The sequence below is a fragment of the Heloderma suspectum genome, chromosome 5 (genome assembly GCF_057233095.1).
Source record: "Heloderma suspectum isolate Gila_16-S chromosome 5, 16-S_ref, whole genome shotgun sequence".
NCBI lineage: Eukaryota > Metazoa > Chordata > Lepidosauria > Squamata > Helodermatidae > Heloderma > Heloderma suspectum.
In genome coordinates, this window is record NC_139462.1 from 34454942 (window position 1) to 34481362 (window position 26421).

At 43.5% G+C, this 26421-nt stretch overlaps 1 protein-coding gene across 3 annotated transcripts in view; it reads right to left on the reverse strand.

Annotated features, from left to right (window-relative positions):
* Positions 1-2918: 2918 nt before the first annotated feature.
* LOC146343765 (sodium/hydrogen exchanger 9B2-like) overlaps positions 2919-26421 on the reverse strand; it is a 35154-nt gene continuing 11651 nt past the window's right edge. For all 3 annotated transcript variants that reach the window (XM_084855740.1, XM_084855739.1, XM_084855738.1), the window contains exons 4-12: positions 24146-24316; positions 21055-21197; positions 19776-19903; positions 18592-18767; positions 14020-14126; positions 13110-13259; positions 10311-10419; positions 5859-5995; positions 2919-4975 (exon numbers count right to left, since the gene is read on the reverse strand). In XM_084855740.1, coding sequence (XP_084711866.1) covers positions 4748-4975; positions 5859-5995; positions 10311-10419; positions 13110-13259; positions 14020-14126; positions 18592-18767; positions 19776-19903; positions 21055-21197; positions 24146-24316 — 1349 coding nt within the window. In that variant the 3' untranslated portion in view covers positions 2919-4747. The remainder of the gene's footprint in view (positions 4976-5858; positions 5996-10310; positions 10420-13109; positions 13260-14019; positions 14127-18591; positions 18768-19775; positions 19904-21054; positions 21198-24145; positions 24317-26421) is intronic.

The following is a 26421-nucleotide window of genomic DNA, read 5'->3' on the forward strand; positions in this document are numbered from 1 at the left end:
AATCCTGTAAGCAAATGGGACTGGTGCATGCCACATTTGCAGTATGCCTATAATTTGCCTTCCCACCATTAGAATGGAAGGGCTTTGTCTACTCTAGCGGTGCTAACTTGTGGTGTTTTTTAATTTTGATCTGGAGAAAACTAGACCAGACCCTTCCTCTCAAAGATGAAACACTGCGAGCCTGAGGTGCAGGCTCAGGTTTCAGTTTAAGAGGATTTCTTGCGAAGCTTCTAACATCTTGCCAATATACCTAGCACAATCTTTTTGATCTTCTATGTTTGTACAGTTTGTTAATTTGGCATTGTATCCAAATTTTGTTGGACTGGATTTGAATTTCACAATACGTTCTCATTTTAGGGCCCTGATCCATCTCGAGTCGCGCCTTTTTGCCTATGACTAGTAGTCCTAACCGGGGATCTCAACATGCAATCCCATCTGCATTAGATGCTTCCATTAAGTGCAAAAAAGATGAGCATTGCATTATGCATTTGTATCAGCAGCATGCATAGATATCTTGTGCTAGAGTGGGGTGAATAAAGAGATGAACATTTTTATATATTCAGGGACAATTCAAAGATTATTACAGTGTACAATGACTGATTGGCATGTTTGTGTGAGTGAGAACGACCTGGATCGTTAGATCAGTGAGCAAGTTACATATGTAATTCTATCAGTACCCATAAAATATTTATCCTACAACACACATTTGGGAATTCTGCATAGATCATTTCTCTACAGCTTATGTATCATGCCCTGACCTAAGATAGTCACACTGATGAGAGCACCACAATTTTTTAATTATACTTTTTAAGAGAAGGGGGGGAAATAGAAAAAAAGATTGAGAGAAAGCTGTATAGAGATCCCACAGTACAGGCTAGGGTTAAAGGTGACAGATTATGTAAGACAAGGATTATATCTGACAGGTTCAAAATACTGCTGCAACCCAGTATTGTAGGAATCTGTGTATAAACCCCCGAGTTGACAGAGTACATCTGCTCCGCATAGCAGTGGTGGTGCACAAAGTGGTTTGCACCAGTGTACCTAGAGAAATATTTTGTGCTTGACAAATTGATCAAGTCTTTACTGCTACCTCCTTACAAAGGCCTGGGCCCTAAGTTGTTCCTTCATTTATGTAAGGGAGACTGATTACCACCAACTCCCCCTTCTACCTGTAGCCCACCACATCATATCCGACACCATTCTCAAGCCTGCCTACCCTCCCCCAATCTACAGGAACAGATTTTCAGGGACCTTGAGAAGCTGCAAAGAAAAGGGGGGGCAGAGCCCCCTTCACATGTAATGGTAGCTAATCATGGGTTAATTCACCCCAGTGTCTGCCGCCACCGCCATTTTGGATATGCAACCTCTGATCAGAGGTTATTCCATGACGTGCAAACCCAGAAACTACAGGTTAATAATGGGTGAAACAATCTACAGTTAACCTAAGAACTAATTGTAGGTTAACTGAGAGTTGTTTGACCCATAGTGTCCAGGTTCACATGTCATCAAATAACCTTAGATTGGAGGTTCCATATTCAAAATGGCAGCAGCACACAACCCTGGCAAGTAGTAGGTTAATTAATTACCCCACAATTTGCTGCTATTATGTGCAAACTGGGTCAAAGCCTTGATCTATTAATGTGAACTCTGTTCTGTTCACAGAAGAAAATGAAGGATCCAAGCCAATGGTTCTGAGGGGAACAGCCTTATCTCTTCATTAACCAGCAGATTTCATAGCCACTAGGGCAAAGGAGCTGCGACAGCAAGGAAAAAACTACTTTGTTTCTACTCCATGCCTAACATGGCTCTTCTCTTAACCATGTAGTAGTGCACAGATTTGGAATCTGAAAAACTATCAGTTGTCATATGATTTCAATATTCATTAAAACTTTGTTCCAAGGCTTTTGGATCTAGTTAACTCTTCAGTCTCAGGACTGTGTGAGGTAGTTGGAGTGGGGACTTTGCATAATACACCTGATCCACAACATCTTCCCTCCAAACAGCCATCCTAAAAAGGGGACTTTTGAAAACTTGCATCTAACATTTTAAACACACATTTGCCCTACTGCTGCTTGTTTGTTTTTTACCCTGTGAAAAAATGTGACCAAAGATTAGATGTGCAGATTTATACCAAGGTAGCTGGTTCCAAAATAACTTTTAAGATGCACTGCAAGTGAATTATTTCCAGTTTTTCTCCTTGGCTGCTTGTGTTACCTTACCACACAACATCTGGCAATTTGTTTTTGTCAGCATAGCTGAACCTAAACTACAGGGGCGGGGGGTGTCTGTGTCTCTGTCGGTGTATAAATACAGTAGTACATGCATGAACCCATTACATGTAGGCTTCTAGATCTTCAAATTTATGTAATTAGGAAACTATTTTAACTCAATGACAAGCACTCTGGTACTTGAGATCAAAAGAAATAAGAACTGCATGTGTCATGACATTGGACACTGTACCACTCTGCATCTTTTCTTTTAAAAAAATCACTGGAACTGATACTTGTGTAAAGCAAAAGGATGCAACCTTTTCAGGCATTCCCACCAGGAAGGCACTTGAAGAAAAAGGATTTAGTGTAGCCTGCTACACTGTCATGGTGCCTTCTGTTTGACTGACAGCTGGACCTCAGCATGATCCAGTAGACTGGTTCCATAGCACATTCATACTTCATAAGGATTGAAGTTGCAGGAAGATTGATTTTTGGCAAATGGTTCCTGAAGATCTACCTCCATTTAAAATCAATAACCCTTTTTAAGCACAGTCAAAGAGATATTGTTAAAAAAATCCGATCTGAATGTGCAGGGAAGGCTAAGATATCTGTCACAACCAAAATGGAGGAATATAAACCATGTCTGATCCTTTTGCTCCCCCTGCTGAAACCTTTCTGAAAAGGAATTTTTTGTTTTTCAGTCATTCATACAAAGTGTATATTTTTAGCATTGATGGGTACCTCTAAGTAGATCTATTCCACGCCTATGACAGCAACAATAGGAGATACTGCTTTGGGGGAAGAGAGGGGGAATCAAGGCTAAGGATTAATTAAACCTTTCAATAACTGTTTAAAACTTTTCCTTAAGCCTTTTAGTTAGCAGTGTGATGCAGGGGCCTCTCTTATGCCATTTGCCCACCCAATGCTCCTCCGTACCACAGTTTTAGAAACACTCATATTTGGAAAAATATGAGAAAACACTCATTTTTGCCACAGGAGATGAAAACATAGATTATACAACTTTCCATATTCAAATGTCCATTAAATAGCTTGTTTTTCACAAAGCAGGCAGCAATGATATTGTAAGCATTACAATCCAGTGCCCATTTTAACAGGCTGGAAACAGAGCACTGGATAAGGTATTAGTAGATCCTATTTGGTAGCATGAATCTATCATTAGTTTTGAAAATAAAAGCCTCATCTCATCCTAAAGCTGCCAGCTTCATAGCCACTAGGACACATGAAAGCGGGGGGGGGGGGGGGGAGATGACACACCAATTTATTTCTACCCCATGCCAAGCATTGCTTTTCCCATAACCATGTAGTGTTCCACACTGGGGTACAGAAAATGTTTTTCCTAAAGGCAGCTCCACAATATAGACCCACAAAATTGTAAAACAACACATTGTACAATAGTAGGTATGGGAGGGAGAATTATACTGTTCATATGCAGCTCTTGCCTCATGCTTTGCAAAGGTTTAATGCTTGAGACCCAGAACTTGTTTATGCTCCAAAATGAAACTTCAGTTACTCTTTTGTTTTGTACAACAGTAATATGCATGGTTGCCAGTAAGATCACAATTATCTATCCACCATCAGAGACATTTCCTGCTGCCCTCATTGATCTCTGCTCTGCTCCTACAATCATAAAAAACCAAAAAGGCACCAACAGCTCCTTGCTGATCCAGTTCAATCCCAGTTAAGTTTTTGGGGTAAGAGAGACCAGTGTGAGAGGGGGAGGTACTGCTGCAGACAGCTTTGAAACTACTTTCTCTGCTTGTGTTCTTTATAACATGTTTAGGGAAACTGCCACAGGTGGCTGAGCACATGAATTTTTGCAATGTCAAAACAGATTAATATCCAATACATGGAACTATGAGATAAAACTTTGAGGAGCTTCATCAGGTCCATGTAAAAATCCACACTTGGCCACTCCACCATTGCAACACTTGCTTTTGAGGGGCTAGTTTCTCTTACATTTTAAAGATGCAAAAAGGGAAAGAAACATCAGTCTCCCAGGACAGTGATGGATTATTTCAAAGACCGTGTACATCCATCATTAGCACATATTGTCTTTGGGTACTGAAAAGCAGTGGTGGCTTTTGCCATGTATTCCACAATCCATGATCTCACTCTTGGTTGTTTACTTGTGGTATCAGTCTTGCATTTATCTGCTCCACAACCACCTTATGAACTCCCAGTTATATTTCAAGGAACTATCTTGAATGCTCCCTCCTCTCCTGCTTGCACTTTAATTTTTGAATCATGCCACTGATATAATCTGGCAGACATTAGTATGGCTAAATTATCCATTTTACTTGTGGCTGCTTTTTTCTAAAACTCTGTGTTAAGAATGAAGAGATATCTGGATTCTGATGTGATATCGTGTGTTTTTTTCTACCTGGGTTGCTGTTTTAGCAGGACTTGAAATGCATTCCACAGGTTTTCAGACTTCTGCATGCCACTGTAAGACACTGTAATTCCTAGAAAGCCTGGAACAGAAACAGGTTGATATTTGGGCATTTGCTGATACATCCCTATATTGGTGAACCTGTTTGCTCTTCTTTTCCTGTCCCATCTTCTTCGCTGCCTATAACAGTCTTGTGGAGAAGTCGGGGCCCTACCAGACCAATTATTAGAGCTCCAGCTGGAGCTGTGATCAGGATTGCCAGGAAAGCTACTGTCAAGATATTCAGGCCATATTGTTCTAGCTTGTCATCTTGATGAACTCGTGCTGTATCTAAGGCAACAGAACCAATTGCAGCCTGCATGGAAGAGGAGAAAAAACACACCAGCTTGGATCCTAGGATAACTCAAGGAAGTTCATGGAAGCAAAGTTCCTTATTCCCTAAACCAACCCTATAGCCTCTCTGTAGGGTCAGGGGTTCTCCTGCACAATGTGGGATGTGGCACAGGGGCTACCTGGGGAGGAAGAAAATTGGCCAAAATTGTGCTTGGATTCTAAGGTAAGTTAAGGAAGATCACAGAAGGAAAGTTTCTCATCCCCTTCCCCCTGCCCCATTCCACATTTTTCAGGCTTTATGGGGGGCATAATTTTGGATGGATAGTACCAAAAATAGTAGTTTGATACTTGGGGCCAACACCATAGGTATTTAGCCATGGTGTGTGTGTGCATGTGTGTTTGTACAAACACTGTATTTCAGACCCAATGTGATTATTGTTAAAAAGTTGTATTTCTGGCCATCTCAGTAGTTCAACACACTGAGTAACTGTTGTTATGAACAAATTAAATGGCTTTATGTTCTAGCTATGCATACCATGTGCACAAATCGCTTTGCTTAAAAAATAAGGGTGACCATTTGACATGTTTGTAATATTGGTATAGTTTTGGGGGTGGAGGAGAAAATACAAGTGCTCTCAAATTTCACTGATTTTCTGCAACTTACAGCACAATTTAAAGTGGGTTTGCAAACACATGAGGGAATCTGGTTCATGCCAATGTAGACAGAACCCGACATCAAGGTTAAAGGAAATGGAAAGGGGTGAGAATTTGCACAGGAGTGAGGAAAAGGGAAGTGTGGGCTTCCTATCCATGGTGAGGAGATTACAAACAGTATTTCTTTATCACAGTGTACAGTTAACCCCTTATTTGCTTAAAATGCAAGTCACTATAGAGGCATATTCTACCTGTACAGTTGCTTTGGGGATCCATGCCAATGCAATAAATATTTTCTCCTTGAAATCAAAGCCACAGGCAGTCACCAACAGAAATGTAGCAGTAACTCGTACTATTAAAGCCAAAGCCAGTGTAGCCAGACAAAGTCCTGAAGCAGAGAGATATACTTAATTATTCTTTTCAGAAAAATCACCCTGATCTTCATCATATTAGTAAGAACAACCAAAGGTAGTGATGGTCCTGGTCAATAGAAACTGACAAATATTTTTCAGATGGCGGAAGTGCGGCATGTGAAACCAAATAGCCTTTGCATCTGTTTTTGCAAACTACGCCCTCACCAGAAAGTCACTGAGTTATGTATTTATATGTATCTTAAAATTCATTCCCCATTTTTCTTCTTTAGAACAAGATGTCAAGGTAGGTATGTTTGTTCAAAGCTAATATGAGCCTAGAGTGCCTAGGTCTAAATTCAAACACCTTTCTCAGAAGTATTGAATAGTATATTCCTAAGGATAACTTCATGGATCACTGCCTTGTTGTGGTGAAGGGGCTTGTGTAACTCAGTGGAGCCATAAGCTATGCCGTGCAGGGCCACCCAAGACGGACAGGTCATGGTGGAGAGTTCTGACAAAATGTGGTCCACTGGAGAAGGAAATGGCAACCCACTCCCGTATTCTGGCCAAGAAAACCCCATGGAACGTATCACAAGGCTAAAAGAGATGACGCCGGAAGATGAGCCCCTCAGGTCGGAAGGTGTCCAATATACTACTGGAGAAGAGCAGAGGGAATTTACAAGTAGCGCCAGAAAGAGTGAAGTGGCTGGGCCAAAGCCAAAAGGACACTCAGCTGTGGATGTGTCTGGTGGTGAAAAGAAAATCCAATGCTGTAAAGAACAATATTGTTTAGGAACCTGGAATGTAAGATCAATGAATCAAGGTAAGCTGGAGGTGGTCAAACATGAGATGGCAAGACTGAACATCGACATCTTGGGAATCAGCAAACTCAAATGGACAAGCATGAGCAAATTTAATTCAGGTGACCATTATATCTGCTACTGTGGGCAAGAATCCCTTAGAAGAAATGGAGTAGCACTCATAGTCAACAAAAGGGTGGGAAAAGCAGTACTGGGGTACAATCTCAAAAACGAAAGAATGATCTCAGTACGAATCCAAGGCAAACCATTCAACATCACAGTAATTCAAGTCTATGCCCCAACCACTGAGGCCGAAGAACCTGAGGTTGATCGGTTCTATGAAGACCTACAACACCTTCTAGAACTAACACCAAAAAAAGATGTCCTCTTCATCATAGGGGATTAGAATGCTAAAGTAGGAAGTCAAGAAATCACCGGGATAACAGGCAAGCATGGCCTTGGTGTACAAAATGAAGCAGGACAAAGGCTAATAGAGTTTTGCCAAGAGAACACACTGATCATAGCAAACACTCTTTTCCAACAGCACAACAGGCAACTCTACATGTGGACATCACCAGTTGGTCAATATTGAAATCAGATTGATTATGTCCTTTGCAGCCAAAGATGGAAAAGCTCTATACGGTCAGTAAAAACAAGACCTGGAGCTGACTGTGGCTCAGATCATGAGCTTCTTGTTGCAAAATTTCGGCTTAAATTGAAGAACGTAGGGAAAACCACTAAACCATTCAGGTATGAGCTAAATCATATCCCTTATGAATATACAGTGGAGGTGAGGAATAGATTTAAGGGATTAGACCTGATAGACAGAGTGCCTGAGGAACTATGGACGGAGGTCCGTAAGATTGTTCAGGAGGCAGCAACACAATCCATCCCAAAGAAAAAGAAATGCAAGAAAGCAAAGTGGCTGTCTGATGAGGCTTTACAAGTAGCTGAGGAAAGAAGGGAAGCGAAAAGCAAGGGAGAAAGGGGAAGATATACCCAACTGAATGCAGAGTTCCAGAGAATAGCAAGGAGAGACAAGAAGGCCTTCTTAAATGAACAATGCAAAGAAATCGAAGAAAACAACAGAATGGGAAAGACTAGAGATCTCTTCAAGAAAACCGGAGATCTCAAGGGAACGTTTTGTGCAAAGACGGGCGTGATAAAGGGCAAAGAAGGCAGGGACCTAACAGAAGCAGATGAGATTAAGAAGAGGTGGAAAGAATACACAGAAGAACTATACAGGAAAGATCTGAATGTCCCTGATAGCCATGATAGTGCGGTCACTGAACTTGAGCTGGACATCCTAGAGAGTGAAGTCAAGTGGGCCTTAGGAAGCATTACTAACAACAAAGCTAGCGGAGAAGACAGTATTCCAGCTGAGCTATTTAAGATCCTAAAAGATGATGCTGTTAAAGTGCTGCACTCAATATGCCAACAAATTTGGAACACTCAACAATGGCCACAAGTCTGGAAAAGTTCAGGTTACATTCCAATTCCAAAGAAGGGCAATGCCAAAGAGTGTTCAAACTACCGTACAATTGCGCTCATTTCACATGCCAGCAAGGATTTTGAGCATAACCTACAAGCTAGGCTTCAGCAGCATGTGAACCTCGGTTCAGCAGCAACCGAGAACTACCGGAAGTACAAGCGGGGTTTCAAAGAGGCAGAGGAACTAGAGATCAAATTGCCAACTTTCACTGGATCATGGAGAAAGCAAGAGAATTCCAGAAAAACGTCTATTTCTGCTTCATTGACTATGCTAAAGCCTTTGATTGTGTAGATCACAACAAACTGTGGCAAATTCTGAAAGAGATGGGAGCACCAGACCACCTTACCTGTCTCCTGAGAAACCTGTATGAGGGTCAAGAAGCAACAGTAAGAACCGGACATGGAACAACCAATTGGTTCAAAATTGAGAAAGGAGTACAACAAGGCTGCATATTGTCGCTCTGCTTATTTAATTTATATGCAGAGTACATCATGAGAAACGCCGGGTTGGATGAATCACAGGTCGGAATTAAGATTGCCGGGAGAATTAACAACCTCAGATACGCAGATGATACCACCCTAATGGCAGAAAGCGAAGAGGATCTCAAGAGCCTCTTGTTGAGGGTGAAAGTGGAGACTGCAAAAGCTGGTTTGAAATTCAACATTAAAAAAACGCAGATCATGGCATCTGGCCCCATCACTTCCTGACATATAGAAGGGGAAGAAATGGAAGCAGTGACAGATTTTATTTTCTTGGGCTCCAAGATCACCGCAGACGGTGACTGTAGCCATGAAATTAAAAGACGCTTGGTCCTTGGGAGGAAAGCTATAGAAAACCTAGACAGCATAGTAAGAAGCAGAGACATCACCTTGCTGACAAAGATTCCTATAATCAAAGCTATGGTTTTCCCAGTAGCAATGTATGGCTGTGAGAGCTGGACTATAAGGAAGGCTGAGCGCCGAAGAATTGATGCTTTCGAGCTGTGGTGCTGGAGAAGACTCTTACAAGTCCCCTGGACTGCAAGGAGGTCAAATCAGTCCATCCTAAAGGAAATCAACCCTGAGTGCTCATTGGAAGGACAGATACTGAAGCTGAAGCTGAAATATTTTGGCCACCAGAGGATGAGATGGCTAGATAGCATCACCGATGCAATGAATATGAACTTGAGCACGCTCCGGGAGAGAGCGGAGGACAGGAAGGCCTGGCGTGCTATGGTCCATAGGGTCACGAAGAGTCGGACACGACTGAACGACTGAACAACAACAACAACAACAAAGGTTAATAGAGGAAGGACCATCCTGAGGGATGGAGATCATCTCCCAGCCCCTTCAAGAGAAATCCAAAAGCCTGCAAGCAGAGCCTTTGTTGCTTTATAAATAATACCAAAAACACAGAAATAAGACTAGGTTGTAGGGATGTACGAATCCCCTTACCTTGCGTCCGTGGGGGGGTCTGCCGGGAGGAGGTGATCTGTTCCTCCCCCCCGGAATCTGAGCTGGCCGGCTCCACTCCGCAGGGAGTCCGCGGAGCCACCCGCCGGCTCAGTTCCGCAAGCGATATGGCCGCCATTGTGGTCCGTATCGCTGTCTGAGTCTAAAAAGGAAGTGATCCCAACGCAAATGGCATCCGCTATGCCATTTGCGTCCCCGTTTCTTCTCCCTATAGGCTACGCATCTTTATTTATAATGTCAAGTAGCATCTTGCACCCCCTATAGCATTTGCTTGTCTCTCTTGTGGAAGATCACCTCGTATATTGAGAACTACCTGTACTTTAACTGATATCCTTAATACATGCACCTTGGGATACTGCAGTATTCAGTCGAATCCCTTAAGACATTCATCATTGTTGATGATTAACTAATTAATCAAGAGCTGTCATCTGATTTGAAGTTTAATCTCCATAAACCCCAAAACTTTTAATCAGATGACAGCCTATGTTCCTTTAAAACTAATTTTGCTTAGGGAAACGCAAACTCGGTTTTGGAGGAGACACTCAGTTCTCCCAATTAAGCTAGCCACAACAGCTCTCAATGCTACAGCTCTCATAAGCAGACTTACCAACCATTCTCGCTCCGAGAGAGACAACACATATTTCAGCTCCAATTAAACCAAACAGAAAGGGTTGAAAAACATGCCAGGCAACTGCAACAATTTCTTCCACTGCTTTCTGCATAACAAAGCGTAAACCGGTGCAGTGTTACAAGAACAAGTATTGGTGCTAATGATGTGGGAAATGGCACATCTTAAAAATGACATCTTAAAAATGAATTGCCCCAATCAGGATACTATCTTGCTTATTCTAACTCTAGAAATTTATTTTATGTATTTATTTCATTTCTATATCGCCCAATAGCTGAAGCTCTCTGGGCAGTTCACAAAAATTAAAACGAAGTACACCATGAGACAACATAAAATATGAAAGTTTAAAACTACAATATAAAAGAAAAACCAGAAGAAAACCTAGCAGCAATTCAGAGATTTAAAATACAGATTTAAAACAGCAGAACTAAAAGACTAGGATGCTAAAACGCTGGGAAAATCAAAAGGTCTTCACTTGGTGCCAGAAGGAGTACAACATAGGTGCCAGGCAAACCAATCTAGGGAGTTAATTTCACAGCCAGGGTGCCACAGCAGAAAAGGCCCTCTTCGTAGTAGCCACCCACTTCACTTTTTTTGGCAGGGACTCCTGGAGAAGGTTCCCAGAACATGATCTTAGGGTCCAGGCAGGTACATACAGGAGGAGGCGATCCTTCAGATAACCTGGCCCCAAGCTCTTTAGAACTCTGAATGTTAATACCAGCACTTTGAATCCGGCCCGGAGATGGACTGGCAGCCAGTGCATCTGGAAAAGTACTTGCATAATGTGATGTCATTGGCCAGTCACCATTAACAGTCTTGCTGCTCTGTTTTGGACCAGCTGAAGTTTCGGGACTGTTTTCAAAGGCGGCCCCACTTATAATACATTGCAATAATCCAAACAAGGGGTTATCAGAGGATGGATAACTGTAGCTAGGCTATGTCTGTCCAGATAAACTATCCAGAGAGCTTGTAAACTGCCCAGAGAGCTTTGGCTATTGGGCAGTATAGAAATGTAATAAATAATAATAATAATAATAAATTAAGGGTATAGTTGGTATATTAGCCAAGCTGATAAAAGGTGTTCCATGCAACCTGTGCTTCAAGTGATAGTTCTGGGTCCAAGAGCACCCCCAAACTATGAACTTGATCCTTTAGGGGGAGTGCAACCCTCTCCAGAACAGGTTGAACATCACCTAGACAGGCCAATGAACCACCCACTAACAGTACCTCCGTCTTGTCTGGACTGAGTCTTAGTTTATTGGCCCTCATCCAGCCCATTACTGTGCCCCGGCACTGATTCAGAACAGCCACTGCCTCACCTGGTTTTGATGAAAATGAGAGGTAGAGGCTTCAATAACTGCATCCTCAGGCCTCAATAACTGAAACTCATCCAATAAAACTGGACGAGATGGTGCCCTGGTCACCTCTAATGGAACTGCATTAACCATGGTGTCCAATTCATGAGAAATCTGAGCAATTTTATTTTCAAAATTCCATGCTCAAGCACCTTGCCCAGGAGGGGATGTTAGCCACGAGCCTGTAGTTGTCAACATCCTCTAGGTCCAGGTTAGGCTTTTTCATGAGTGGCCTGATTACTGCTTCTTTTAAAGAGACTGGCACCACTCCTGTTTCAAGGAGGAATTTACAACCTCTTGGACCCAGCCAAATATCCATTCCTTGTTAAGTGTAATAATCCATGAAGTACAAGCACACAGGTGGTCAACCAGACTTAGCCAAGCACCTTGTCCACATCCTCAGGCCTCAATACCTGAAACTCATCCAATAAAACTGGACGAGATGGTGTGCTGGTCACCTCTAATGGAACTGCATTAACCGTGGTGTCCAATTCATGACAAATCTGAGCAACTTTATCTTCAAAATTCCATGAAAATTCATCACAGCGTGACAAGTTTGATTCCACCTTTATTTATAAAGAGGTATCATGGCCTTTTCAAGTCCTAAAGGAACATCATGATTGTCCAAGGCACACCACTTAGGAAGTTTACATCAATACCACAAAGGCTGGCTGAACTAAAACTATGTTTTATAAGTTCATCTTTCAATAGATTGTCCCTCTATTTGTCCAACTTTTATTTTATTTGGGACATTTTAGCCTACTATTTAACTTGTATAAATGAGGCACAGGAGACAAGGTAGCAGATACTAGAACTACCAGAAGCCTTGTTTCCATCAGCTCTCAAGTTACTGGTGAAAGCTGATATTGCTAAAGCTACTAGAGCCCCACCCAGGGCTCAGCTGCTTCCCATTAGAGGCTTGTCAGATGTGCTCCTCATGAGGAGAGCTCAACTCATGAGTAGTCCTCTTCAGTAGCCAAGCACTCCTTTGCCTAGAAACCATCCTATCATGGACCTTAAGGGGCTGATATTCTCAGGGGCTGGGTGGTGGTTCAGCATCTTCCTCTGCCTCAGAAACTGAACTTTCTGCCTCTCTAGGAGAAAGATTCAAAGGCATCACCTGAGGGTCCCAGACCGTCTTGGCTAGTGCCCAGGTGTCCTGAGTGGTTCTGACAGTTCTGGCTCCTCCTTTGAAAATGACTCTGATGGCGGCGTGACACCTGGGCCCATGACACAACCCCAACCCACCATCTGGCATCACATGCAGCCCTCAGGGCCAAAAAAGTTGCCCACCGTTGGCCTAAACTAAGAATGACCAGTTGCACTGTAAACCTGTCGTGCTGGTATCCAGTCTATTCCACAGAATCTGATCCATTGGAATCAGAGTGAATTCTGAGCTGTATGTTGATAACTGAGCACTCACCTTCTCATTAGACCATGCCATCCCACCCAGAAAGGCCAATACAATTGTGCAGAGCCCTCCAGATCCAGGGAAGCCGAAATACTTGCTGCCCAAAAGAGTAAACATAGATAGGCCGAGCACAAAGAATGCTCTTTTCCATATAACATATGCCTAAGATCAGGAAAGAAAACAGAAAGAGACTACTCAAAGATGTTTAAAAATTTCCTGTAATTACTAGGAAAACCCCAATCTGATGTATTCATAATCTCAAGGTAAAATTTACAGCCAAGTCCTTCATGTACTCCAAAAAGAGCAGCCATTTTAATCATTTGCTGACTGGAAGCCCAATGCTGACCATGTTTTATCTTTGTTCATTCTTGAACAAGAATTGAAACATAGGCAACCCAGTCCTATCCCTTCTGCAGCTATTGTAACCCAGTCATAAAACAGACATTTAAAAGCCTCACCCTCTAACATGGCTACAAAGGCCAAAACCTTTCTCCCTCTGCATTTAAAACAACCTCAGACTCGAATGGGAGCAAAGGGCCCTAATCATAACATAGGAAAATGACAGATCTTCATAAATGACACACCATGGATGACTGAGAAAGATCCATAAAGTACACCGGATTCACATCCTTGAATAGAGTGATGCTATAAATTTGCCACTCTCAAGACTATCCTTCCACAATATGGTGCCCTCCAGATGCTTTGAAGGAGAACTCCCATAATCTCTGACAATTGGCCATGCTGGCTAGGGCTGATGGGAGTTGTAGTCCAAAACATTTGGAAGGCACCATGTTGGGGAAGGCTGCTCTAGATCATATTCTTGACTGTTATAAACTAGGACATGAATTTCTGTTTTGTCAGTTCTCTAAAACTCCTACATCAAGGATGCAAGACTGAAACTTTTCAGCAGCTTTTTTTTTACCTGATCCTTGCTTGGAAAGTACCAAATAAATATTCCTAGAAGACCACCAGCTCCTGCACCAATTGCGACTTCTATTATACCACGGAGGAGATTATTAAGTGTGGAGCCTGTTTGGATGCAGTAGAGGGAAAGGATTCAAACAGATTTTCATATAATCTCTCTATTAGCACTTTATAAGCAGGGTCAGCCTATTTCTAGGGAAAGTATTCAAACTATTGGCTAACGAGGCAAAAGGTAAGATGGCAGAACATGGAGAGGACCAAAAACCGAAAAGTCTTCGGGTACAACCCCTTATGACAAGGCAGAATCAACCTCCCATTACCATCCTTGGAGATCAATCAACAACCAATACCACAGGATTAAAAAAAAGTGAGCCTCTCCCTTTCAAACTCCCAGGCTGTTGTGGCTTGAGGGAAAATTCCCACCCAGTCCTAATTCTAGCAGTCTGTCCATTTTTGAGCATCAAAATGCCTGCAAGTATACATATTTTTCTGTACTGCTACTGTCTCTGGTCAAAGAATTCTTGACTAAACACTACAGCAGCATAGAAAAATGAACATTTGTACTTTTGTCAGTGGTGGCTCTGTTGTATTTATTTATTACATTTTAATTTCACCTTTTCATGGTCCCGTCTATCCTCACAACAATCCTGTGAAATGTTAGGTGGCAAGTAACAGTAACCGGATCAAGAAGTCACCCAGTAAATCTTATGGCTGAATTTGAACCCAAGTCTCCCATCTGAAGTCTAGTATTATATTCACTACACTGCAGTGGCTCATACAGCCTTCAGATCTCTGAAAAACAATTTACTAAAAGAAGCCTAGTTAATCCCTTGAGGCTCAGAGTAAGGGGGAAAATACCAAATATCATATGTGAAGGAATCAATTCTTCTTCTGGGGATCCAGTGGACCCCAACTGTGTGATAAGCCAGCTGTTTAATCCAATTAAAGATTTAGGACAACCTTCCCCAATCTGGTGCCCTCACATAATCCAACATATCTGGAGGGTGCCAGGCTCAGGAAGGCTGATTTTGCACAATCCTCAGGTGGCTTTAGGCCATGGGCAAGTAACTGAGGGCCAACAAACACTTAACTGTTAAATGCATCCTTGCATCTCAGGATCAGGGTTTTTTTTTTAAAAATTGTAATTTTATTAGCTGGTAAAGATGACGGTGGTCCATGGGGTCACAAAGAGTGGGACACGACTGAATGACTGAACAACAACAAAGATGGTAGCTGACAATGGGATCAAAGCAGGCATGGGAACATAATTTAACCCTCTCATCCTCTGCTGTGGTACAGAGGAAAATACCTCCTCTGCAGCTGATATTTTGATATGGGAAGAAATCCCCCACTGGCACCAAGGATGCATTTAACCTCATGTCTAGTTTGGCTCTGAAGGAGCCTTGTTGGCAGGGCACTGTGCTTTGTGCTGTAATCACTTCTATATGAAAAGATGCAAACACCAGCACTGCAGTATGTGTTAAATATATGCAGAGTACATACGGGGACTGTATTAAGTGTAGCACAGAGAAGGAGATCTTTATAACAAAGTTGGCATCACCAGTCCCCGCCTCCACCCTCTCAAGGAAATTTCAACTAGGGATGTACGAAAGTCACTTACCTTTTTGAAGGGGGTGATTCGCGGTGGGGGGGAGGCGCTCCGTCCCTCCCCCCGAAATTCTGGCCGGGGGGGAGGCGCTCCGTCCCTCCCCCCCGAAATTCTGGCCGGGGGGGGAGGCGCTCCGTCCCTCCCCCCAAAATTCTGGCCTCGGAGGAGGCGCTCTGTCCCTCCCCCCCGAATCCTGGCTGGCCGGGTCTGCAAATGGCGGCGGCCGTAGCTGCCGCTGTTTCCGTCCCTGCAGTCAGCCGTGATAGGCTACGTAAATGTTTACATAGCCTATCATGGCTGATTTAAAAGAAAAAAAATGCGCGTACGCAAATGACGGCGCCCATGGGCGCCGCCATTTGCGTACGCGTGTTTTTTTTCCCTTTTAAATCAGCCGTGATAGGTTACGTAAACATTTACGTAGCCTATCATGGTATTTTTTAAAAATCTAGCCATGATAGGCTACGTAAATCTTTACGTAGCCCATCACGTTTTTTTGTTTTGTTTTTTACTGGAAATGGCGGTGGCAGCAGCCGGTCGGAAGACCGGCCGCCGCCGCCGCAACGCCGCCAGAGCCGCCGCCAGGAAGATTCGCCCAAGGTAAGTCCCGACATGGGGGGGGCGGGGGGGCAGACCCTTTCGCCACCGATTTCGGGGGACCGAATGCGCTGGCATTCGGCCTCCCCGAGATTCGAGGCGAAATTCTGTGACATCCCTAGTTTCAACACAGGGAGAAATTGGGCAGAGTTAACAGTGGCCCCAACTACACTCGGAATTTACTCAGGTTCTACTATGCCTCACAGGTGTTTGTGGCACATGACATTCCATCCATTCCGCATTAACTGCAGGTTTCCTTGCCATAAAATCCGCATTTTTGCACAGTCCTTTTGTGACGGATTTTCCGCTTACTGCAACTTGTGTGTCGTAAACTTGCAGTGCTACTCTGGGGTGAGTAGAAGTGGTTTCAGCACCGTGAGGAGCTCAGGTAAGGGTGGACCCAACAGGAATGGAAGGAATTAACCCTTCCTGTCTGCTTCACCCTCTGCTGACTGTGGGGCGGGGCGGGGCAGGGTTTGGTGTGCTTGTTAATGATCCATGATCACCCCTTTGGGATAAGCTTAATGAATGAGACAGGTTCTCTCCTTTGTCTTTTTTCTTTGCCTCAAGGAACAACTAGCTCGCATGGATGACTACTGAGAAGTAAATCACATTCTCTTCAATGAGGCTTACTCCTGAAAAAGTCAGCATGTTGCTTTTGGGATGCTCTTTTTAAAAAAAATCTCCACACACCATTGCATAATCTACAAAGGCTTAATGAATATAAAGGGATGTCCCCAGATGGAGAGAAGTTATTCCTACAATGCTGCTTCTCCTCCTCCCTTCCAGGTTCTCTCTGTTGTTCTCTGTATTTCTCTGCCTCAAGGAAAAGCTAGCTGAAAATGTGCCTATAAAGACTGCAGCTCTCTGTGCTGATCTGGGCTATTTTGTGATTGGTGGGTGGCGGTTGAGGAGGGGGAAAGAGAAGATCTCTTTTGCCCTTTCCTGCATACCTCATTCTCCCCGCTACACACACAGAGACACAGCACCCAGGAGTTTGGGCTGGATGACACTGCAGCTGGTGGCCACTTCCCGGTGTGGGGCTGATCTCTCAGTGAGCCATAGGCTGGGCAGTGGTCAGTAGTGACAGTGTTTTTTAAATCTCTCCAATGTTTGGTATGGCATGTTTTTTAAATCTCCACTCATTCACTGCTTCACACTTCCAGAGCTGTGAGTAACACACATCTCATATGGCTCTGCTCAGAGGAATGAGCTGAAAATGCCAGATAAAATTGTCTATTCAGAAGTAAATCTCATTGACTTCAACTGTACTTGCTCAACATGGGAAGGGACAGAGGTGTGGGGAATTGGGGATTGCTTTGCCTTTTGTTTTCAATCTCTGCTTATCCACTGCAGCGGACTTTTAAGTTTAATGACTTGTTGATGCCATGAGACTCTACCTGTTTCCTAATGCGTTTCTGCCACGCAAAAGCGGTTCTTTTTCTTTTGTATGCACCACTTTAACTGGCTGTATGTGCCACTGAAAGAGCAAATCTGATTTGCTGGAAACATGTTTTTTAACAGAATCACGTTGGAAAGCATCTCCATGTAGATGGGATCTGTGTCCTTCAAGGTTTGTTTTTTTTCCAGATCTATTGGATTGAGTGGGAATATACAGGAGTTGTGATTGGTTCCTTGTCCAGCAGGTGGCAGAGAAAGGACCTGGTTTAGCCCTGCTATGCCACTAAACTGCAGCAAAAGCAAAAGAAGAAAATGGTGCTTTCCTGCTGTGATTGTTTTACTGATTTTAAAGTGCAAAATAAACTGTTCAATGTATATTATGACTGCTGTGCCTGTGAGAAATGGTATGGCTTTATGTGGTTCCAGTCTTAGGGTCATTCTACACATGACAGAGCACTAGGTGACATAATTCAGTTCACTTCAGCAGTAGAATTCTGGGGTGTGTGTGTGTGTGTGTGTGTGATTTTTTAGTGCTCCGCCACATGTAGCAAAGAAAAAAGTTCAGCATAGCTGTCTGTGATGTACTTGTTTACTACATGTGGGGGAGCATTCAAAAACCTCTCTCTCTCTCTCTCTCACACACACACACACACACACACATACACACAGTCTGAAATGGTACAGTGCAGCAGTCTACCTCATCATTCTGTGTAAGGTGCAGAATGGCTCAGGCAAAGAGAGCATCTCATAACCATTAGCTGTTTGACAGCACACATTTCTTTAGGGAGGAAATGGGTCACATCAGCATGAGCTCTTCATATGGGAACACAATCCTCCCGCATCCTTAATGGGAATATTTTTAGCCCCTCCCTTCCAACTCTGCCCCCATCCTTACTTTTAACCTCTACCCAACCTCAGGATGGGTACATGCTGTAGTTCATCAGTTCTATGGAGTAACTATAGTACCTGTGGAAAAGGCTATGCCTAAGAAGGTGTTGAAGCCTGTGATAGCCACAATATCATCTAGGCTGCCAGCAGCTATTAGCAAGGTTGGGATGCCTTTGTCAACACCATATCCTCTGGCTTGTAGCATCAGCATTGAAAGAACAACAATGGCAGGAGACACGGCACCTAGAACAAATCTGAAACCAAATAAATAGGTAGTGTACAGCAGCCTTTGGTGTAAGTTTTAGAGAAGGTGGTGTACAACTTATACCAATAAATACATTTGCAGGGTGAAATACTTTCCCCCTCCTCTCCATATACTATAGTCACTGTCATCCACTCCAAGTTGTAAAAAGAAAAAGAAATGGAGAGAGCCTCCCTGCATTTCCATTCTTAGTGTTGCCATTCACCAAATAAGCTAAGTTTCTATGCAACACTTCTATGCACCTTTGTTGACCAGACTGGCTATGTGATGCAGAAAACTAAGAGCTTCCAGTTGCACCAGTGCAAGTTAGCTGGCTTCCTGAGCTTGATTATTATTAACACTAAAGAACCCAAAAGATGTAGTGATGGCCACCAACCTGGATGCTTTAAAAGGGGATTAGAGAAATTCATGGAGAATAAAGGCTATCAATTTCTACTAGGCCTGATGGCTATATGCTACTCCAGTGTTAGAGGCAGCGTGCCTCTAGCTGGGTTTGCCTGATCAGCAGGGGAAACCACCCACTGCAGCAGGAGAAACCATGCACCCATGGCTCGTAGTAGGGATTCTGGGGTGGGTTCGGAGCCATCCCCATTGTGCACCATGCCAGGTTCAAACAACACAGCAACCCGCAACACAGGGCAGGTAATTAAGCAAATGGCAGGCACGGGGGAAACAAGCTACAGTGCATGGTTTTCCCCGTTGATCATGCAAACCAGGTCTCTGTATACCAGTTAATGGGGAACATGCGTGAGATGGTGCTATTGCACTCATGTCCTCCTTGTGGGTTTCCCACAGACAGCTGGTTGGCTGTGAACAGAATGCTGGACTAGATGGACCCTTGGTCTGATTCAGCATGGCTCTTCTTAAGTTCTTATGTTAAGAGAAATGCCCTGAGTGTGCAGGGCTCTGGGTTTTGCCTATTTGCTTTAAGATTGGGGTGTAAGCATTGCTAGAAGAAATACATAGCCAGTAAGCAAGAGGAAGCAGAGTCACCTCTTACCCTAACATAAACCCCCATTCCCATGGCAGGTGCATGATAAAGTGAGACAGGACAGCTGCTGAGCATGCTTCGATGATGCAGGGCCCCAAGCTTAGTCTGAAACAGATACCTTTTAACTTATTCAGAGCCTGAAAGACCAAAAAAGAAAAGAAAAAAGAAGATAATAAGTGGTTTCAGTGCCAGGCAGAAGAAAACCCTTTGAGACTGGCTATGCTCTACTCAAATTTCCTAATACGTAGAGTATGAGGCAGGACAACAGGAGATCAGAAATGGGTTCCAACTGCGAGGACAGACATACGATTTAAAGTTATTTGCCTGCGGTTTTTCAATTTGCCCAGCTTCTCTATTTGCATTACAGACATACTTTCTACAAAATTGCATAGTGCAACCTTTTATTTAAGCGCTAGCCTGGTAACCATAGTAAGCAAGAATTGCATGCACATGAGTAAGCAGGCTGGCAGAGGAGGGATGGAATGCTATCCCCTCCTCTGCCCCTAGTATAGAATACCTGGTCTGTTTTAGGAGGGAACCCCCCTCCTCGGCACCCAGCATAGAACTCTACATCCCTCCTCTGCCAGCCCCCACTGGGCTTTAAACTTTTTTTTTTTTTTACAGTCTACTAACATTTGTGGGCTTATTTACAAGGCTAGCATATGTGGATCAGCGATACATCTTGCCTCTGCCCTCTTGCATCATGCAGGTTGTCGTCTTTACCCTTCTCATTTTTTTAAAGCAGCACATGTGTGTATGTTACACACTCCCTACTTCCTTTAGTGCTGAGAGATTCCACAGACAGTGCTATAAAGGTTTAGATTCCTTTGGGTGGGAGACCACGAGAGACTTATGGTGTCTTTATTTACAAATATACAAGCAGTGCATAAGCGGAGGTGAACTGGTAGTCCTACAAGGCAGCAGATCCCCAGAGAGCAACATGGGCAACCTCCCAGGCTGTAGCCTCAGTTTTGACCAATTCCAGCTAGAGACTCTCATTCTAGTGCAGCCTTTCCCAACTTCATGATCTCCAGATGTGTTGGACTACAACTTCCATCTTCCCAGCCAGTCTCTGCTTTTACCACCTGCCTTCCCCAACCTGATGCCCTCAAAATGCGCTGGACTGCAACTCCTATAATTCTGGCAAGTAGCAGGTTGGGGAAAGTTGAATTATAGGCATGGAGAGGGGGGAGGCTTCTTTCTTCCCTCTCCAGTACAATCAGAACTAACATCACCTGCCCTGTGCCACTAGATTGGTTCAGAAAAAAAGTTCCTTTTGATACTCCACCTTTGGGTCAAGGCCAAGACCAGCAAGGGCCAAAATAATCGAAAGGGCAATATTTCTCATGGTAGCTCCCCATTTCACATTGATATGGACTATCTCACTGGTGAATGGAATATTTCGGATGAGGAATCCAGCAAGCAACATCCCTACAGGGAACAGAGAAAGCCATCTCAATGACTTGTTTACATCGCAGGTGGCAACAACATTTGTAAAGTTATGGATAAAGTCAGCAAATCAGTGGAAAAAGCAACGCAGTGAATCAATTGAAGAATAATTGTTCAAACTCCTGGGCCTCAGAATCAAACAGAAGCCCTGTTTTCTGATCTCACAGGGACCCCAAGCCAATCTGCCTGCCCCGCCCCACTCCTCACAAGCACTACAATGGAACAGTGAAGAGTCCAGTTTACCCACTCTAAGTTGGTGGTCTATGCTTTCACAGCTGCATGGAAGGGAGAAATTTAATAGATTAAACTTTTCCCATCATGGAGATGAAGTGTCAGGTAACCTGCACCTATGGAATTTCTGCATGTTGTGCAGCTGGTAAAGGTACTGGGGCCTCTGTCAAGAAACAAAGGTGGCAACTCTTCTTCTAACTTGGCCTTGGCCTGGCACAGGCCATCTTTTTGGAAATAAATCTATGTTCATCACTCTCAGGACCAAACAGCATGTAACAGAGAAGATCCATGACTGGCTCTCTCAACTTCTCTCTCTCTCTCTCTCTTTCAGGGGTGAGATGTGGATCATTACTGTGGCACTGGAGTAAGGGTTTGAACCCTTTTCCCTATATCCTTTCCCCAACTTAAATCCTGTTGAAGCTACTATTGCAGGGGTGCAAAAATTGCATCCTGTGGGCTGCATGCAGCCTGCCAAGCCATTTCTGATGGCTCACCAGATCCCCCTGCATCTGCTGCTGCTGAAAAAATTGTGGCAACTCTGCCTGGGGTTTCCGTTTTAGTGCTAGAAAGGGAATCCCTTCCTTTTCTCTGATCTCTGCTAAGAGATAAGAGAGGGGTTTCTCTTCTAGTACTAGCAAGAGAAACCCTTTGCTTATACCCAGTCTCTGCTAGCATCAGCAAAGGAATCCCTTCCCTTATTTCTGATTTCTCAGCAGATATTGGAGATAAGTAAGGAGCTTCCTTGCTAGTGTTAGCAACAGAAACCCTTCCCTTATCTCTGATGTCTGCTGAGAGATCAGAAATAAGGAAGGGGGATCCTTGCTGGCACCAGCTCTAGCAAGAAAAACCTGTGTGTGTGACTGTGTGTGTTGACTTGTCTGTGTGTGCAAGCACACTGCCTGATGTGCCTCTCAGGGCCAAGAAGGTTACGCACTTGTGTGCTATTAGCTCCAAATGCTAATATGATACTGTAAGTGCCTTCCTTTTCCCACTGTGCACCTAATAACAGTTTCAAGGGGGGATTTAAATCAGGGAAATAACTTGATGGAAAGGGTTAACAATTCAGGCCCACTCCTGCAGCTGCTTTTAAGCCTTAAAAATATATCTATTTTGCCCTCAGGATGAGCTGGTTTCTATGAGAAAAGGATTACAGTGGTCCCTGACTCATGCATTTTCTCCCACCTCCCTCTCTCTCTCGGAGGTAGGGAGGAAAGACAGAGTGAACAGCTTTCATCTTTCTGATAGAAAAACTGACTGTCTGGTAGATGCTACACTTCATTTCTCCACTTTTCTATTTGACATACACAGGAATTACTGAGGTATTGTTGTTGCCAATACTGTGCATCAGGTTGAATTTGCCTGATTACTTATGGAAACAGATATCTAACCAACAACGTGAAAAAGAAAAGAAAACACTTACTGGAATTGCTCCTCACCACGGCAGTCAATGCAAGGAGATATATGCCCAAATATATCCCCCCTATACCCAATTACAGGGGACCCAGTCCAGCTAATGTTAGGCACCTCCAAGTTCTATCAATTTCAATGAAAGATACTTAAATATATGTATTCAATGGGATTTACATGTCCATACATTTGACTACATCATTGGCTTAGTCTGCATATGGCCACAATTATCTTCTTGTAGTATATACTATCCTGCGTAATTTTGAGAGTTTTGCATTACTCACCAGCCCAGGAAGTGAATCAGTACCAGGAACTTTAGTGATATACTCTGATGTTGCCCAGAGCAAGTCTATCACATGGTCCTTGGCAGATTGAGACCTAACCTGTCCCATATCAGCTTTGTGAACCATTCCTACCTACAGGAGAAGACACTCAAGGTGCACTAAAAGGTACCTTGTCCATTAGCCAAAAAAAGGAAAAGAAAAAAAAAGCCAAATTACAATCCCAATTATGGGTTGCAGAAGAAAGCAACTGCAGAGTATCAGTTCCTAGTTAAATATAGGTAACAAATGGTTAAAACTCAAATGTTTGAATTATGACACACACATTCATTAAAAAAAAACAACCGAGGGGAGGTGGACAAATAAATTATTAATAACTAAAGATATTTCTTTGGTATATTCCAGTAGCCTGCAGGACATGAGAATTATGTCCAATGGAACCTCCTTTAAGGGTGCAATCCTATTCAGATAGGTGTCTGCCTGCAAACTCAGAGGCGACCACCTATCCAAAGCAGGGCAGGAGAAGCACGGAGGGGATCGTTCCCTCCACGCTTCTCCTGCCCTGCATTTTCGGCTAGACAGCTGATTGAGGCTGTCTAGCTGCAGGACAGCTGAGCTGGGGAGGAGTCTGCTGTACGACAGATTAGATTTCCACCCTCCCTGCCCCAGAACGCCCCCCGGAACGCCCCCTTTTGGCCTCTCCGTGCTCCTCTTGCGAGCGTGGAGGACAGGGCTGTTCCAAGCTGCGTCCGAGGCAGCGTGGAAGTGCAGAGAGGTCTGTTCTCTGGGAACCGACCTCGCAGCACGGGCTCCAAGGTCAGTTCCTGGAAAACCAGATATCCTATGGTTGTCTACCCACTGTCTAGTGGCCATAGGACTGCTCCCTCCATAACACAGAACCATGTTAGTGGGAAGGAAGTATAATCTGATTTTGAACAAGTCTGCTGTCATCTCAACAAATCAAATTTATGTAACAATATGATGCACACTATCTGATAATGTGATACTTACCAAGAAGGCGAGGGAGTGGAGGCAGATGGGGTATTTTAATTAGTGCCATAAGCTGACCACCACTTACAGAACAACAGTAGAGGACTAAAATTCCAAAGGTGTTTCCACCAGGAAGACTCTCATGGCCCGTAATAGACCAGATCAGGGCCCAGACCAGTGCTACCGCAGCCACTGTAAGAAAATGGCAGAAATGCTTGAGCAGCACCCCTCAGCATTCATAGGGGAGTGTGATCTGTCAATAGAGCACTAGTTGAAACAGACCTTGTTCTTATAATGCCAGTCTTCGGCAGCATCGTTTGTAAGATTCTTATACTTTGTCCCTTTACTTTATTTGAAGCTTTCAGTAAATGCTAGGACTTGTTTTCATGAAATCTGCAATATCTGATGGGCTGATGTACAACTAAGGCATGCTGCGGTATCCAGGCCACACAGACTAGTATTACCTCAGCTTTAGAAATTTCCCAAATCGAGGCTCTGCGCAGGCACAGAGCCCATGTGTGTGATGCACAGAGACTACGAAGAAGAACCTGGGGTGCTTCCAGACAGAGAGTTCCTAGCAGTACCAATGAGAAGGCAGTATGCAGCTATTCTGTCTTTTTCTCCTTAATGGATTTTCCACAGTAAAAGAAAAGATGGAAGAAGGGGTGGGAAAACAAGGGAGGGTTATGAATTGAAGATGTCATCATCTGGACTCCCCATACATTCCGTGAATGAGGGAGGGCAATGGCACCATAAAAGCCTTATCTGGTAGCACCCCAGGTCTCCTCCCACATAATTTTGTTCCTTGTTTTAGAGCTGAATGGCTTCTGCAGCTCCATCATGTTGTTTCCTACTGCACCAGGGTGGTGGCACTTTAGACAGTGTAGCTCCCTACCTCTGATGGGAGAATATTGTAGCTATAGAGCTTTATGGGCACAAGGGTACTTTCACACTCACTCTTCTTTACTCTGTAATAAGTATCCTTTATTCCTATGTAATAAATACCATATTTCACAACAATTTAAAGCAATACATATTATTGTCAACAATAAACAAGAATAATAAACAGAGGAGTGCTTGAGCAAACATGAAGGCTGGGAATCTCTACAGGGAAATTTCTCCATCTCTTGGGAGGAGAGCTACCAACTTTACCCATGCAATATTTTTTCTTTAACAGCTAACCTCTCCCCTGCAAGGGCTTCTCAGCCAGGATCTTTAGACATTCCACCCAGTGCCAAGGTATGAATCCTACTGATGTCTGCAGATCAAGCTCTTGGGTTTATAGTTTGCAGGTGTTAGAGAGGAAGGCATCTCTGATATATTATTGGTCATGATCCAGTTTCAAAACAATTCTGCAGAAATGCAGTGAGATTACAGCTTTTTTTGGAGCTCACTTATGGGTGGGAACACTAAGTCCTGGTTTAAGAGCATACAATGATAATTAAAACAATAACGGGTTGGATAAAAAGCTCAGTGAACCAGAGCTAATGGATCCAAGTGGAAGGGATATTGGTAATCTTGACTTTTTGCCTTCGAAAGAATTTCAATTTTTTGAAAGCTTTGATTTCAGACTCCTGAAGATTAACTTGATTTATCACTGTTTTTCTCCCACGATCTCAGAGTAGTTTATATATGGCTCCCATGTGGTCTCTCATCCATGTAGGTTACTGTGCCAAACCAGCTTTCCATATGAGCCTTTAGATAATTCTCTGAGCCATGAAAAGTAGCAGATGCTGTATCTTTCCTGGTGATCCACCTTAAGACTGTTCGCACTTAGTTACTATTGTCACTCTGGGAGAATGATATTCCTTGTTTGTTTAGGCAATGGTTGCTTTTTTATGTTAACTAATGTTAATTATATAAACAAGCCCACATTGGCCATTCCAAGGTAAGTCCACCTCAACTATTCCAACTTTGTCATGCCCTTCCTCCACGAGAGCCAAGTCTTAGGCCCTGACTGCACATGACGTTAAATGCAATGCTACCAGTCACATCAGGGGGGGCAAATTTTATTGGGACTGCGGGTCCCTCTTTTTTACTATCACTAACTGCAGGGTGGGGAGGGGGCGGTTTTCACAGACACCATGGCTGGCAGAGAAAAGGGTAAACCCCCTCCTCCTTGTGCATCGCAGTCCCAATAAAAGTTGTATCCCTTGCACAAAAAATGGACTGATGTGATTGGCAGCAACACATTTAGTGTTACATGTAGTTAGGCCTTGAGGGGCAAACTAGAAGTAATGCTAAATACTTCACTTGCAGTTGTTTTTAAACTGTTAATAGCAGCTGTGATGGGGGGA